Genomic DNA, 13,637 nt, shown 5'->3' with positions numbered 1-13,637 from the left:
GGCCCAGGCCCAGCCCCCCACATGCCTCCTCCGTGGGCTGTTGTCAGGAAATTCAATGAAATCATTTATGTGACTAACCATGCTCATTTTTTCTTTCTCTCTCGTTTTTGGTTATCCCCCCGCCCCCTTTATTTAAATAGAAAGAGTATGCACCCTGACTAGGGCCCGAACCCACAGCCTGGCTAGGTGCCCTGACTGGGGATCGAACGGTGACCTTTCGGTTCACAGGACGATGCTCAACCGACGGAACCACGCTGGCCAGGACAGGTTACTTCCTTTCTCAAACTTTCTATAGTGCGGCCTGTTGGCAGAAACCTACACCACATGCAGGGACCTACCTCACTGCAAGTGCACAGGCTCACGTGACCACCTCCCGGGACCAGAAGCAGAACAGCACCCGGGCCCCGGCTGTCCGCATTCATGCCACCCCCCCCCCCCGCCCCGCCCCACGGATGACCACTCTCTAGTCCCGCAGACTCGCTTTGCCGATTGTTTTTTCTGTAAGGCAATAAATGAGATGACATAGCTTCTGGGTTTGGGTTCTTTTATCAACACTGTATTTGTGAGACCCACCCGTCCTGTGTGGATAGCTGCCAGCCGGAGGGGTCCCGAGTTCCATTCTGGTCAAGGGCACATGCCCGGGTGGCAGGCTCGATCCCCAGTCGTGGGGGGCGTGCAGGAGGCAGCTGATCCGTGATTCTCTCTCATCATGGATGTTTCTATCTCTCTGTCCCTCTCCCTTCCTCTCTGAGATCAATAAAAAAAATATATTTGAACACACACACACACACTGAGGACCGCATAGAGGCTATAAAAATCTCTGCGAAGGAGCAATATGGTTGTGACCTAAACAGTAATTCATAAAAATCACAGGGTTTTTTTTGGGGGGGGGGTGGGAAGAGGAGGTAGCAGACTAAACGTAGGTCCACAGCCCGGGGAAGAAGACGCAGGACAATCCCCCCCCCCCCCAGGCACTGGTCACGCTATGACCCAATCAACGCCTTCTCCCCTTTTACCATATTCGATGTGGAAGCGCATGCATCCCTATGACAAAGAACCCACTCAACGACTTCCTCTCGAGACAGAAATCCCCACCAGCGGCCGCGTTTGAGGGACCGAGAACGCAGTGACAGTGATGGGAGAGTGTCCCCGGGCAGCCCGCCGCTCTCTCCCAGGGCGCAGCGAGGACACGAGTGTGCACGCGGCTGGCCGCCCCGCAGGCCCTGATGTAGCCCAGCAGATGCAACAAGGCCGTTTGCAAACGAGAACTTGGCGCCCAGCCCGGCCGCTGATTCATCGAAGGCACAAGTGCGCCCGGGAGCCACTCAGAGGCGCGGGTTTCCTTGAGAGGAGAGTAGAGGTGAGGACGAAAGGGCTTCATGGAAACCAGCTGAGAGGGCAGGAGGACAGCCACGCGGTGCTCACGTCTCTCAAGAACAGATCGTAGTGTTTGGATTTAGATAAGTGCCTGTTAGAGTTACAACTGACAAGTTCTCTCTCTCTCTCTCTCTCTCTCTCTCTCTCTCTCTCTCTTAAATATATTTGTATTGATTTCAGAGAGGAAGGGAGAGAGAAACATCCATGATGAGAGAGAATCATGGACCGGCTGCCTCCTGCACGCCCCACACTGGGATGGAGCCCACAACCCGGGCATGTGCCCTTGACCGGGAATCGAACCAAGACCTCCTGGTTCCTAGGTTGACGCTCAACCACTGAGCCACACCGGCCGGGCTTTCCATAGTCTGACCATGAGCCTATGTTCACTTGGTGATTTAGAAAATATGAAAAGGAGCCGTTGCTAACGGTCGTGTCCACGCCCAGCTTCTTGTCTGATGACTCACCCTCTCCGCCCCGCTCCACAGCAGTCACACGCAGGGCGATAGCTTTCCAACGTCTGTTACGCATCCGATCATTCGGTCGGCAGAATCTATGCCCCACGTGGGGCGTCGGGGATCAAGGTCCCCCAGTTCCTAAGCGCCCGGGGGACTGACATGTCTTTGTCAGTTGACGGTATCGCGATCCTGTTTAAACGGTGGCGAGGTTAATTGTTAAGAAGTTAATTGTTATTGCTGCAATCCGAGATAACTCTGTCTCCCCGGAAGAGACGAATGAGCTTGGGAAGTTTCAGGGAGGGCACATCTGAGGGGGAACACGCTTATCTCCATCGGCTCTCTGTGAGCGGCGGAGTACGTTCTCGAAGGGCAAGGTCTCCAGGCACTGAGTTTCCTACAGAGGTTGCATAATACAACCAACGATGTCACATGGCAAACACTCACTCTCATCCACTTCGCTATTTTCTCTGTTTTGTACTATTGGAATCTCCCCCTCCCCCTTTCTTTTCTTTTCTTTCTTTTTTTGTTTGGTTAATTCTCACTCGAGGATATATCTTTCCACTGATTTATAGACAGACTGGAAGGGAGAGGAAGAGGCAGAGAGAAACAGGGATCTGAGAGAGACACATCGATTGGTTGCCTCCTGCACACACCCGGGCAGGGCCGGGGAACCTGCAACTGAGGTTTGTGCTAGGGCTCTTTTACCGTTTTATGTTTTTTTAAAAATATATATATTTTATTGATTTTTTTTTTTTTTTTTTTTTTTTACAGAGAGGAAGGGAGAGGGATAGAGAGTTAGAAACATCGATGAGAGAGAAACATCGATCAGCTGCCTCCTGCACACCCCCCACTGGGGATGTGCCCGCAACCAAGGTGCATGCCCTTGACCGGAATCGAACCTGGGACCCTTCAGTCCGCAGGCCGACGCTCTATCCACTGAGCCAAACCGGTTAGGGCTCTTTAACCGGTTTGAATGAATGAAAAGACCACTCACTGAACTGCTCCCGTGGGAGAAAGTGGGAGATTGTCCGTCTCCCTGGAGACACTCACATGGACCCAGGACGGGCCTGCCACGCGCGCGCTGCACGTGTCTCCTTCCGTGTCTGTGCAGAAACGTCCTGTCCTGGGCGTGGGTGAGAACCACTCATTTATGACCTTGCTGTTGATTTTGCTTCGGTCTGTGGAGATCAAAGCTGGAAAGAAGTGGGAGGATCTTGAGATGGTAGAGAAAAGGCACAATGGAGGTTTTCACAATGTCAGGTCCTCGGGAGGTGGAAGAAGTGAAAAGTCCAAAGAAATGGAACTCGTCCTCTAACTGGTGAGAGGTCAGTGGCAAAGGCAGGACCAGATCCCCGGAAGCCTGGAGTTCATCCTGGGGTTCCCCCCCTCCCCACCCCCCGCGCTGTGGGCCACACGGCACCCCCAAGGGCATTGCCAAGAGCAATTGTTCTCCTTGAGGTCCCACATGTGGGCATATGACGAGGCGCATGTGCAAGAGAAAGGCAAGCTTCTGTCTCCACGGTGACAACAGGGCAAGGCAAGAAGGACAGCAACAGACGGTCAAAATCAGAGTCTCATTGGGGCACAGACACCCATGAAAATGCCTGTAGGGCGGGAGCGGGCCTATAACCAGCCTGTTCTGTAAGCCAATTCCCTGGCTTTGGGAACTGGGCCCTTACCAGGTGGTTAAGACTAGTTCCAGTTTTGCGGGGCACAGACGCCTGATAATCACGCTGACAATGGAGATGTTTTTCCTAGAAGGTGTTTAAAAGGGTTTTATTTTTAAAAACATATTTTATTGATTTTTTTTTTTACAGAGAGGAAGGGAGAGGGATAGAGAGTTAGAAACATCGATGAGAGAGAAACATCGATCAGCTGCCTCCTGCACACCCCCTACTGGGGATATGCCCGCACCCAAGGTGCATGCCCTTGTCCGGAATCGAACCGGGAACCCTTGAGTCCGCAGGCCGACGCCCTATCCACTGAGCCAAACCGGCCAGGGCTAAAGGGTTTTATATACTCTGTGCTCTAAATCACTGCATTCGCCCAAAGATAGCAGAACTCCGCCCCTGTTGCTGGAATGGGGAGCAGATGGGAACAATGGAAGCATCCATACTCTACGATGTCATCCAGCTGTCTGCGTGTGCCCGGCGAGCTGCCAATTTTCACTCGTTTTCATGTGCTTTCTCCCCAGAGAAGTAAGATTCCACGAAGTGCTGAGGCGACCTATGGTGTCAACCATCGTCAGAGTCATTCCCTCCTGAAGATAATACAGGTGACGAGTACACTTTTCACCACTAGACGTCCTGGCTTCTCCGTGGACAAGATAAACACAGAAGATCCACCTCTGTTTATCCTCGACGGGCGTGAATCACGGGCCGCACCAGCCCCTGCAGCCTGAGCCTTCCTTTCCCCAATTCATCCCCCCCGGGGGGCCCCAGGGGTCAGGTCCTTGTGCAACCCCCTCCCCCGCCCACCCACACTGGCTCTGGGCGTGGCTTTGGGACTTGCTTTGACCCATGGACATTCACAAGCCTGGTGCCACCTTGAAGAATGGGGTGTTTCACAAACATGTGGTTTGCTCACTGCCTGAAAGTGAGGACCAGCTGAGCCAGGGGTCTCTGCACCCACCCTGCTCCTGGTGGTCACCCCGGACACCCCCACCGCCCCACCCATCACGCAGCACAGCCCTTGGCTGAGATTGCCCTGAAAGACTGAGGATTGAACCGGCTGGTTGCACAGATTTTAAAGCAGGTTTTGAAAGAGGTTCATGTTTTGTTTTCAGAAGGTCCCAGGAATGTGTGCTCAGATACCCCTCAGTTCGTGTCTAGCGTACAACCCAAAGGAAATCTGATTGTCCTACAAAGTGTTAACAGAAAGAGGAAGCCACACATCCTTTGATCGGCTTTTGTGCCCATGCTTTCTCCCATTCCCTGTTCACAAGTCTGAATCAGCAGCAAATACAGCCATACATGCATACATACGTGTGTGTGTGCACGCACACACGCACATGTGCATTTTGGCGGACTCAAGGAGCACAAGGACATCTTGTGTCCCACAATCATTTGCTCACACCCCTGCCAATGGGACAACTTAAGCATGGAAGTTTAAGGACAATTTGGACAGCCCGGCTGGTGTGGCTCAGTGGATTGAGCGTCATCCTATGGACCAAGAGGTCCCGGGTTCGATTCCCAGTCAAGGGCACATGCCCGGGTTGTGAGCTCCATCCCCAGTGTCGGGTGTGCAGGAGGCAGCCGATCCATGATTCTCTCTCATCATTGATGTTCCTATCTCTCTCCCCCTTCCTCTCTGAAATCAATTAAAAAAAATAACATATTTTAAAAAAGGCATTCTTAGCTTAGGGCTATGCAAAACCAGGCCCAGGTCTCTATTTCAGTGACAACAACTAACTTTCAGGTGTATGATAATGGTCGAAGCCTGGAAAACCCCACTAACCCATTTCCCCTGTTTGGTCTGCACAGCGCTGTGGCGTTAGTGGGACGGCTGTATTGGGTGTTTTTAAACCTCAATAGGAGCATAGTAGGCAGCGGACTCTCATTTCTTTCTTCTGGATTTTGCTCTTTGAAAAAAGTATAAATACTACGGGTTTCAAAGCGAAGAGCGGTCCTCACCAGAGCCAGTCTGTGCGTTCAATACACGGTGCCTGGAGTAGCCCTCGATCGGGGGACCCCCACTCCCACCCCCACTTCCTTCCGTACACTACCATGCAGCAACATTTCACGCTCGACCCCCAGGTCTGAGGCGTCTTTTTAATATTAGATAGAAATCAACGCAAAGGGCTAGAGCTCTACATTTCCAAAGGCATGAAAAAATGCTTAAGTTACTCCCAAAGTCCGCTGCAGGCGAGTCTCGTCCCTAAGCTCAGCCGAGCGAGAGGAAAACGAAAGGCAGGAGGGGTACACGGAGGGGGAAGGCCTCCGAGGGCAGGCGCACGGCTCCCGATGCCTGCGGCCCGCGGCCCGAGGAGCCCTTGCCGCCGGCAGAGCTTCTGATATCGATTTCGTCTCCAGTCCTCCCCAGGGTCTCGCCAGCATCATACGAAGCAGCAGTACTTCTTCCACCAGGACTTGGAGAGGGTCCTCATTTTGTCCGGAGTCCTGCTCTTGGGTTTCTTTGGCTGCTGCTGCGTGTCCGAGTACTGGATGCCGGCCACGATGGCCGCGTCGAAGACCTCTTTGAGGTTCTTCTGCGTCAAGGCCGAGCACTCGATGTAGGAGGCGGCCTTGATCTCCTCGGCGCACAGCTTGGCCGCCTCCTTGGGCACCGGCTTCTCCTTGCACTTGTCCAGCTCGATGAGGACCTTGACGTCTTCCCGGAGGTCCGACTGCGTGCCCACGAGGATGATGGGGGCTTTGGGGCAGTGGCGCCGGATCTCGGGCACCCACTTCTCGGTGACGTTCTGGAAGGAAGTGGGGCTGACCACGCTGAAGCACAGCAGGAAGATGTCTGCGTTGGTGTAGCACAGGGGCCGCAGCCTGTCGAACTCGTCCTGCAACCAAAGCACCCAGAGTTATTTTTTTAAAATATATTTTTATTGGTTTCAGAGAGAAGAAAGGAGAGGGAGAGAGAGATTGAAACATCAGTGATGAGAGAGAATAATTGCTCCGCTGCCTCCTGCACGTCCCCTGCTGGGGATTGAACCCACAACTCGGGCATGTGCCCTTGACCAGAATTGAACCCAGGACCCTTCAGTCCACAGACCGACGCTCTATCCATTGAGTCAAACCGGATAGGGCCGCCCAGAGTTATTTTTTAAGTCCATCTCATTCACAGAAAGACCACCTTTACATTTAAAAAAAAAATAAAAAAAATAAATATATATTTATAGAAATACTAGAGGCCTGGTGCACAAATTCGTGCACACGTGGGGTCTTGCTGGACCACCCCGATCGGGGCCAATCAGGATGGGCTGGCCAGGGGGAGGGGACGTGGGAGATTGGCCGGCCGGCCCCACCCCTGATTGGGGTTGGGGGGCATCAGGGGTGGGGTTAGCCAGGGGGAGGGGCCACAGGTGGTTGGCCAGCTGTCCCCACCGCCTGGTCGAACTCCTGGTCAGTATAACTCCCGCCCAAGGGGACAATTTGCATGTTAGCCTTTCATTATATAGGATCATCTCCGAGTCAGGGTGTTTCTATCTCTCACCCCACAGCCCCCTGCAGCACTGTATTCAGCTGCTCGAAAGCGTTCACTCGACTCTCTCGTAGGAAGATACTGACATCATCTCGTTCCTGTTTGACATTTCTGATTGTGGCCGCGGCGCATCCTCAGGTGTCATGTGACAGATGATTTCCCGGGCCGGGAAAGGCTCCGTGTCACCCAGGTTTGTGTGACGAACTGCCAAGCTTTGATTATTTACACACGACCATTCACATGCACATGACTCTGCGTCCATCTTCCCAGGAATAAAGGAAACCCGGGTGTGTTTCATGTGAACGCCCTTTCTTCATCTGGGCTATTTCCATCGCCGGGTGACAACCGTCTAACGATATTAAAGTCGACCGGCTCACGTGATCGGGAGTGACGGGGGCATCCCAGAACGTCCCTGGCCCCTGGCCAGTCTTCTGTAAGCAAAAGTCAGGAAGAAGAATGACTTGGGTTTCTTCGTGCCAACTTCGAGCTGAAAGAATCAACACAGAAACTCCGCCAGGTATAGACCACGGCCCGGCTCTGAAGTTCAACTGCTGAAACGTTCCCTCTGTTCTCCGACGCCCCGAAGCATAAAACCAAGAGCCGCTGTGAGGTCAGCTCCCTGGGGCGCCTGCACTGGCTCTTGGAAGGCACTCACCCCCGGCCGTGCCCTGGCATCTGGGGTTGCGTTACCAGTAAAAAGAGAGGCAAGCTCAGGGGCCGGGGCCCGCGACGGGGCGGGCGTTGGAAACCTGGCTCCCCAGACTTCTGGAGGTGCTGGCGGAGGGATTTGGGAAGCCGGGCAGAAATGAAACCCTCCTGCTCATCGCCCGACCAGAAACCCTAGATATTTGCTGAAATGAATGCAACGCACATGTGTGCGGCGAGGCTGAGGGGGATGGATGTACCCGTCTTGAGGTCTGTGGGGAGGATCTGGTTCAGAGGCCAAGCCGGCCGGGCAGGGCGCTGGGCAGTAGGTCCGTCCAGCTGCAATCTGATTATTTACTTATTTTTTTGGTATCAAGGTTTTTTCCACGTGCCTCCTGGGTCCGAAGGCTGGAGGCTTTTCAGCTCCTCTTGGCAGGGCTACAACGGACCCGTCTTCTCGCAGCGGCGCCCCCTTGCTCAGATGCCAAAGGCACGTCTGTCTCCCAAAGTCCTCGGTGACGGATCAGCTTTCACTCGAGTGAGACTGTGAGTCCGGTGTTTAAACCTCCTTCTGTGCTCACCTGGCCTCGCCGACAAGAAAACCCGCGGGCACAAGAAGCGATTTCTCCCGCCCGGAGAGATGGATTCTTGCTGTGAGCTTCCGTAGGAAACCTGCTCTGGGGCCCCGGGTTATGGCTCCCTGTGCACACTCTGCTGGAGCTAGGAACGGAGATGGCTGAGTCACTGTGCGTCCACCAGGCAATCCTGGGTACTGCCTGGAGGAGGGGGCGTTCCACCGGCTGAGTCAACACTAAGTGAATATGGCAGGAGTCAGAACAAGTCCTTTAAAAGGTAGCTGATCAGCTCCGGAGTAGGTGGGGAGAAAGGGCCATCGCTTTGGCCAGCTTTGCCAATCGTCAAAACCAATACTAACTGATACCTGGGGAGCGGGAAACAGTGAACTCCATCTTCCCAGCTGTGTACATTTCCCAGCGATTTTTTAAAAAATATATATTTTTATTGATTTTTTACAGAGAGGAAGGGAGAGGGATAGAGAGTTAGAAACATCGATGAGAGAGAAACATCGATCAGCTGCCTCCTGCATGCCCCGTACTGGGGATCGAGCCTGCAACCAAGGTACATGCCCTGGACCAGAATCGAACCCGGGACCCTTCAGTCCACGGCCCAACACTCTATCCACTGAGCCAAACCGGTCAGGGCATATTTCCCAGTTTTTACAGTTGGCTTTCTACAAATCTTCAGATAAGTAACCTCATTCAGGACATAACCTAACTAGTACGTCAGGTAAGAAACACTAGTATAATCATCTCAACGAAAACACGGCTGGGTGACTAGACGAATACATTCCTAATACCCCCAAAGCTTTGCAACTTAGCACCCGACCCCTTTATTCTCCAAACATAAATGTCTTTCGTGAAAATATTTCTCAAATGATTCACATGTTTCTCTGACTTTTACTTATTTTCTTTTAAAATATATAATTGTTATTGATTTCAGAGAGGATAGGAGGAGAGAGAAATAGACACATCCATGGCGAGAGAGAATCATGGATCGGCTGCCTCCTGCATGCCTCCCGCCTGGGGATCGAGTAAGCAACCTGGGCATGTGCCCTGACTGGGAATCGAACCATGACCTCCTGGTTCATCGGCCGACCACTGAGCCACGCCAGCCGGGCACAACTTCTGCTTAAAAGCAAATGGTCACGTGGCAACACTTCAGAAAGCAAGGGAAGCAAGCCCTTTTCCCTGCCTACAAAGTAGCCCCCAGGCACTTTCGCTAAAGCTAGCAAGTGCTGGCCATGGAGTCCTTATCGGAACCCACATGCTTATTAACCGTCATTCCGGCAAACTCAGAAGACGGCACGCTGGGTTCTAAAGAGAACAGAGCCCGGCCAGTGGGGCTGAGTGGTTGAGCGTCGACCTATGAACCGGGAGGTCACGGTTCGTTTCCGGCCAAGGGCACAGGCCTGGGTTGGGGGCTCCATCCCCAGTGTGGGGCGTGCAGGAGGCAGCCGATCCATGATTCTCTCTCCTCATGGATGTTTCTATCTCTCTCAATTCTCCCTTCCTCTCTGACATCCATAAACATATATTTAAAAGAAAATAAAGAGGACAGAAACTTCGGTGGCTTGAGAGCCATGCCAAGGAGGGTGGGGGGGACCGAGTGATGATGAAACCGTGGAGCTCTTGGCGACGTCCACACCCCTGTGTCCTCCCCATCATCCTCCCTTGTGACAAGAATAAATGTTCACGATTCGAAAGACTGGGTTCCGGCCCAGCCCTTCCCCCGCAGCTCCCACCACCGCATCTCTGTCCCCAAGGATGGTAGTGGCCCTGGGGAGTCGAGCCCCAGCTGAGGGAGGGGCACAGGGACACGGACGGACATAGACCCCGTCTCCTCTTCAGGACAAGCCCTCAACATCTGGCTCATTGCCCTTTAACACACTGGTTCTAAGATACGACCAACTTACATTGAGAAAGGATTGCAAAGCATTTTTCCCCCCCCCATAAAAACCAGAAAGTAAAACAGGATCAGAAACTCCTGTGAGGTCAGAGCTGTTCTTGAGCCTGCTGTCCCCGTCCTGCCCACCCACAGCCGGCCGCACCCCGTTTTACGGGCGCAGAGATTTCCCGCATGCCCGCCTCCCTCGGAGAGGGGCCCACGGCAGGGGTGGGGCGGCGGCCTGCGGGTGCAGAGTTACCCAATGGTGGAGGGAGGCTGCTGGGAGGCCCTCAGAGAGCCGTTTCCTGCCCCAGCACGCAATCAGGATGTGATACTGACCTGTCCCGCCGTGTCACAGAGCTGCAGTCTCACGGGCCGCCCATCCACGGACACCACAGCTGAAAAACAGGACCAAAAGGATTAGCGGGGGTTGTCTCTTAACCTCGTGCCCAAGAATCATCGTTTTGGCCTGCCCCACCATCCTCACTCGGACCCTGCAGCTCCTATGCCAAGTCCCCCAACCAATTAAAGGCTTGCTTAAAATGAGGAGGCCCACAAGACATCTTCTAGATATATAAAAGGCTAATATGCCAAGTGTCCCCTCAGGAGTTCGACCGGGAGAACAGGAGTTGATCCCTCGCTATGATGTGCGCTGACCACCAGGGGGCGGTGCGGAACATGGTGGGCGACCAGTGGCAGCAGAGCACAGGTGGCAAGGGAAGGAGAAGGGGTGGGGAAGTGGGGAGGCAGGGAACCTGATTGGCCCTTATTGCCAGCCAGTCCTAGGGACCCTACCCATGCACGAATTTCATGCACTGGGCTTCTAGTTTAAATATATATATATATATATATATATATATATATATATATATATATATAATTTCGGAGAGGAAGGATGAGAGGGAGAGAGAGATAGAAACATCCATGATGAGAGACAGTCATTGACTGGCTGCCTCCTGCAGGCCCCCTACCGGGGATCCAGCCTGCAAACCTGGTATATGCCCCGACTGGGAATCGAACCCTGAACTCCTGGTTCATACGTTGATGCACAACCACTGAGCCACGCTGGCTGGGCCACAAAGCATTTTTGTAAACCACCCTCCAGGGATGACAATTCCACCCACTGCCACCGACGAGGCAAGCCCCCCACCCCCACCCCCACCCCCACCCCCAGCCTTCGGTGGCACCCCAGAAGGGCCTGCTTCCCAAGATTTATTTTCCGGCCACACTCGTTTCAAAAGACCTAGAAACAACACGGGAGGGTAAGGGGAAACCAACCTTGCAGCTTCCCAAAGAGCTGATTTCCCGTGGGAAACAGCCTGAAACGCCCGGCGTTTTATCATGAAACTGTAGCTGGTTTTGAGAACGTGTCCGAACACTGGCTTCCCGCACTGCCCCGTTTATCAGGGAGGGCTCGGCTGATCTGTCCGTGCCAGCTCCAAGGGCGGTTCAGGAGAGAAAGGGGAGAGAGCGTGTGCCCCCCTGGCCGCAGAGTGGGGTCCCTGGGGAGCTGAGCACTCAGTTCTGCCTCAACGTAACTTTCTACATCGTTCACGGATCCGGATATTCGTCCATGGGACCAACACAGAAGGGGAAGGAAACAAAGCCATTTAGGTGGGCAGGTGGGAAACCCAGGGGCGTAGCACCGTGTATGCACGTCTGGGGCGGAGGAAAGCTTTTTTCTAAAGACATTTTTAAAATATATTTTCTTGGTTTTTTTACAGAGAGGAAGGGAGAGGGATAGAGAGTCGGAAACATCATGAGAAACATCGATCAGCTGCTTCCTGCACACGCCCCACTGGGGATGTGCCTGCAACCAGTACGTACCCTTGACCGGAATCGAACCTGGGACCCTTCAGTCCACAGGCCGATGCTCTATCCACTGAGCCAAACCGGTTAGGGCAATCATGACTTTTTAAGAAGTGGAGAAGCATTTAACACACACACACACACACACACACACACACACAAAAAGACGAGAGAGTGCGCATTTCACACTAGTTTCTGTGGACTTCCACTTTGCCCTAAATTGCAAAAAGACCTGAAAAATCCAGGTGAAGGAGCCCTTTATCTCTGCGTCCACCAAACCCAATCGCATAGCACCCCGTTCCCACGAGGTTCAGTAGCTCAAAGAGACGGTGAAAAAGATGATACTGAGAATCGCAAACAGGCAGTGGTGGGGCCGGGGCCGGGGCCGGGGCCGGGGCCTCAGAAGAAAGAAATCCTGTTTATCCTCCGGCTTAACCCCGACCTCAGCCTCCGCCAGGCCCGCCAGGACTCCTTCCACTAAACCAACTCCTTTTCCGCCCCCATCGCGGCCCTTTGAAGCGGGGATGCCCCCCCTCCCCCCACCCCGCCCGCCCCGAGGTCAGGGCGGACACCGAGGCCACAGGTAATGGCACCTGCGCGCCCCCTTCCCGGGACCTGACGCCACGCACCTTCTCGGCGCAGCAAACCGACCGGGCCACCTGCGCTCGACCTGTTGGACACCCGCTCAGCGTCTCCCTGTAACTGCCAGGCTCGCCCCCACCCCTCCGTTCCCACCCCGCCGCGGGCCCAGGGTTTGGGCTTCCCCGTCGTCTCCCCGCTCGCGGGCCCCCGGGCGCGGGGACTGTCTGTCCCGCACTCCGCCCTGGGTCCGATCCCTGGCCGCAGCCGGGCCCGGGTCCCCGCGATCCCCGCCCCGATCTCCCTCCTCCGGGCACCGGGTCGGTCAGCACCGCGCCCGCGGACGGCGCCCCCGCGCGCGCCCCCGGCCCCCTGCGCCCCCTCCAGCCGGCTCACCCGAGAAGTTGTCGAAGGCGGTGGGGATGTACTCGGTGGGGTACCCGTTGGTCGTGTAGCTCACCACCAGGCTGGTCTTGCCCACCGCGCCGTCGCCGACCAGCACGCACTTGATGCCGCGGCCCTCGGCGCCCCCCGCGCGCCCCCGGCCCCCCGGCGCCGCCGGCCCGCGCCCCCCGCGCTCCCGGCGCTCCCGGCGCGGAGGCACCGGCGGCGCCTCGCAGCGGCCGGGGAAGGCGGGGTCCCCCTGCTGCGGGGGCATCGGTCCGCGCTCGCGGAGGTGCCGGCGCGGGCGAGCAGGGCCGGGCGCCACCGCCCCTCCGTCCTCCGGGAGCCGCCGGCGGGGAGCCGCTGTCACCGGCCGCCGCGGGCGCGTCCCCGGCCCCGAGAGCCGCGGCTCCAGGCCGCGCGGCGCGCAGACAAAGGGAGCCCGGGGTTGGGGCGGGGGGTCCGGCTCTGCGCTCCCGGGACGCCGCCGGCTCTGCCCGCGCGATCGGAGGACTGCGGGCCGCGCCGTGGGGCCGGGCGCGCTGTCTCCTCCCGGCTTTCCGGCGACGCCACGCGCGGGGGGCGGGCGCGGGGGAGGAGGAGGCGGGGCCGGCCGGCGGCGGGGCCGGGCGCCGAGACCACAGCGCCCCCCGCCGGCGCTGCGGGGCGCTGCACCCGCTCCGGAGGCGGTGCCAGGCCGGGCGGGCGGGCGGGGGACTTGGACGCCGGTTCCGCGGACTCCGAGCCCCGCGCCGGGAACGCCCCTCCGCGGGA

The 13,637-nt window shown here is 55.9% G+C and overlaps 1 protein-coding gene across 1 annotated transcript; it reads right to left on the bottom strand.

Annotated features, from left to right (window-relative positions):
* Positions 1–5,564: 5,564 nt before the first annotated feature.
* RHOU (ras homolog family member U) lies at positions 5,565–13,414 on the bottom strand. The gene is made up of 3 exons (XM_036354758.1): positions 12,876–13,414; positions 10,431–10,489; positions 5,565–6,342 (listed from the first exon to the last, which is right to left on the bottom strand). Exons 1-3 carry the CDS (start codon positions 13,135–13,137, stop codon positions 5,887–5,889), a joined length of 777 nt encoding a protein of 258 aa, XP_036210651.1. The 5' UTR covers positions 13,138–13,414; the 3' UTR covers positions 5,565–5,886.
* Positions 13,415–13,637: the final 223 nt, after the last annotated feature.

Source organism: Myotis myotis, unplaced genomic scaffold (assembly GCF_014108235.1).
Source record: "Myotis myotis isolate mMyoMyo1 unplaced genomic scaffold, mMyoMyo1.p scaffold_m19_p_21, whole genome shotgun sequence".
Lineage (NCBI taxonomy): Eukaryota > Metazoa > Chordata > Mammalia > Chiroptera > Vespertilionidae > Myotis > Myotis myotis.
This window is presented reverse-complemented; position numbering and strand designations above follow the sequence as displayed.

Excerpts from the sequence above, each read along its gene's own strand:
- RHOU (XM_036354758.1), bottom strand. The coding sequence starts at position 13,137 with ATGCCCCCGCAGCAGGGGGACCCCGCCTTCCCCGGCCGCTGCGAGGCG. Across the intron at positions 10,490-12,875 it reads CGCCTTCGACAACTTCTCGG|CTGTGGTGTCCGTGGATGGG; the intron begins GTGAGCCGGCTG and ends CCTGTTTTTCAG. Across the intron at positions 6,343-10,430 it reads TCTGTGACACGGCGGGACAG|GACGAGTTCGACAGGCTGCG; the intron begins GTCAGTATCACA and ends CTTTGGTTGCAG.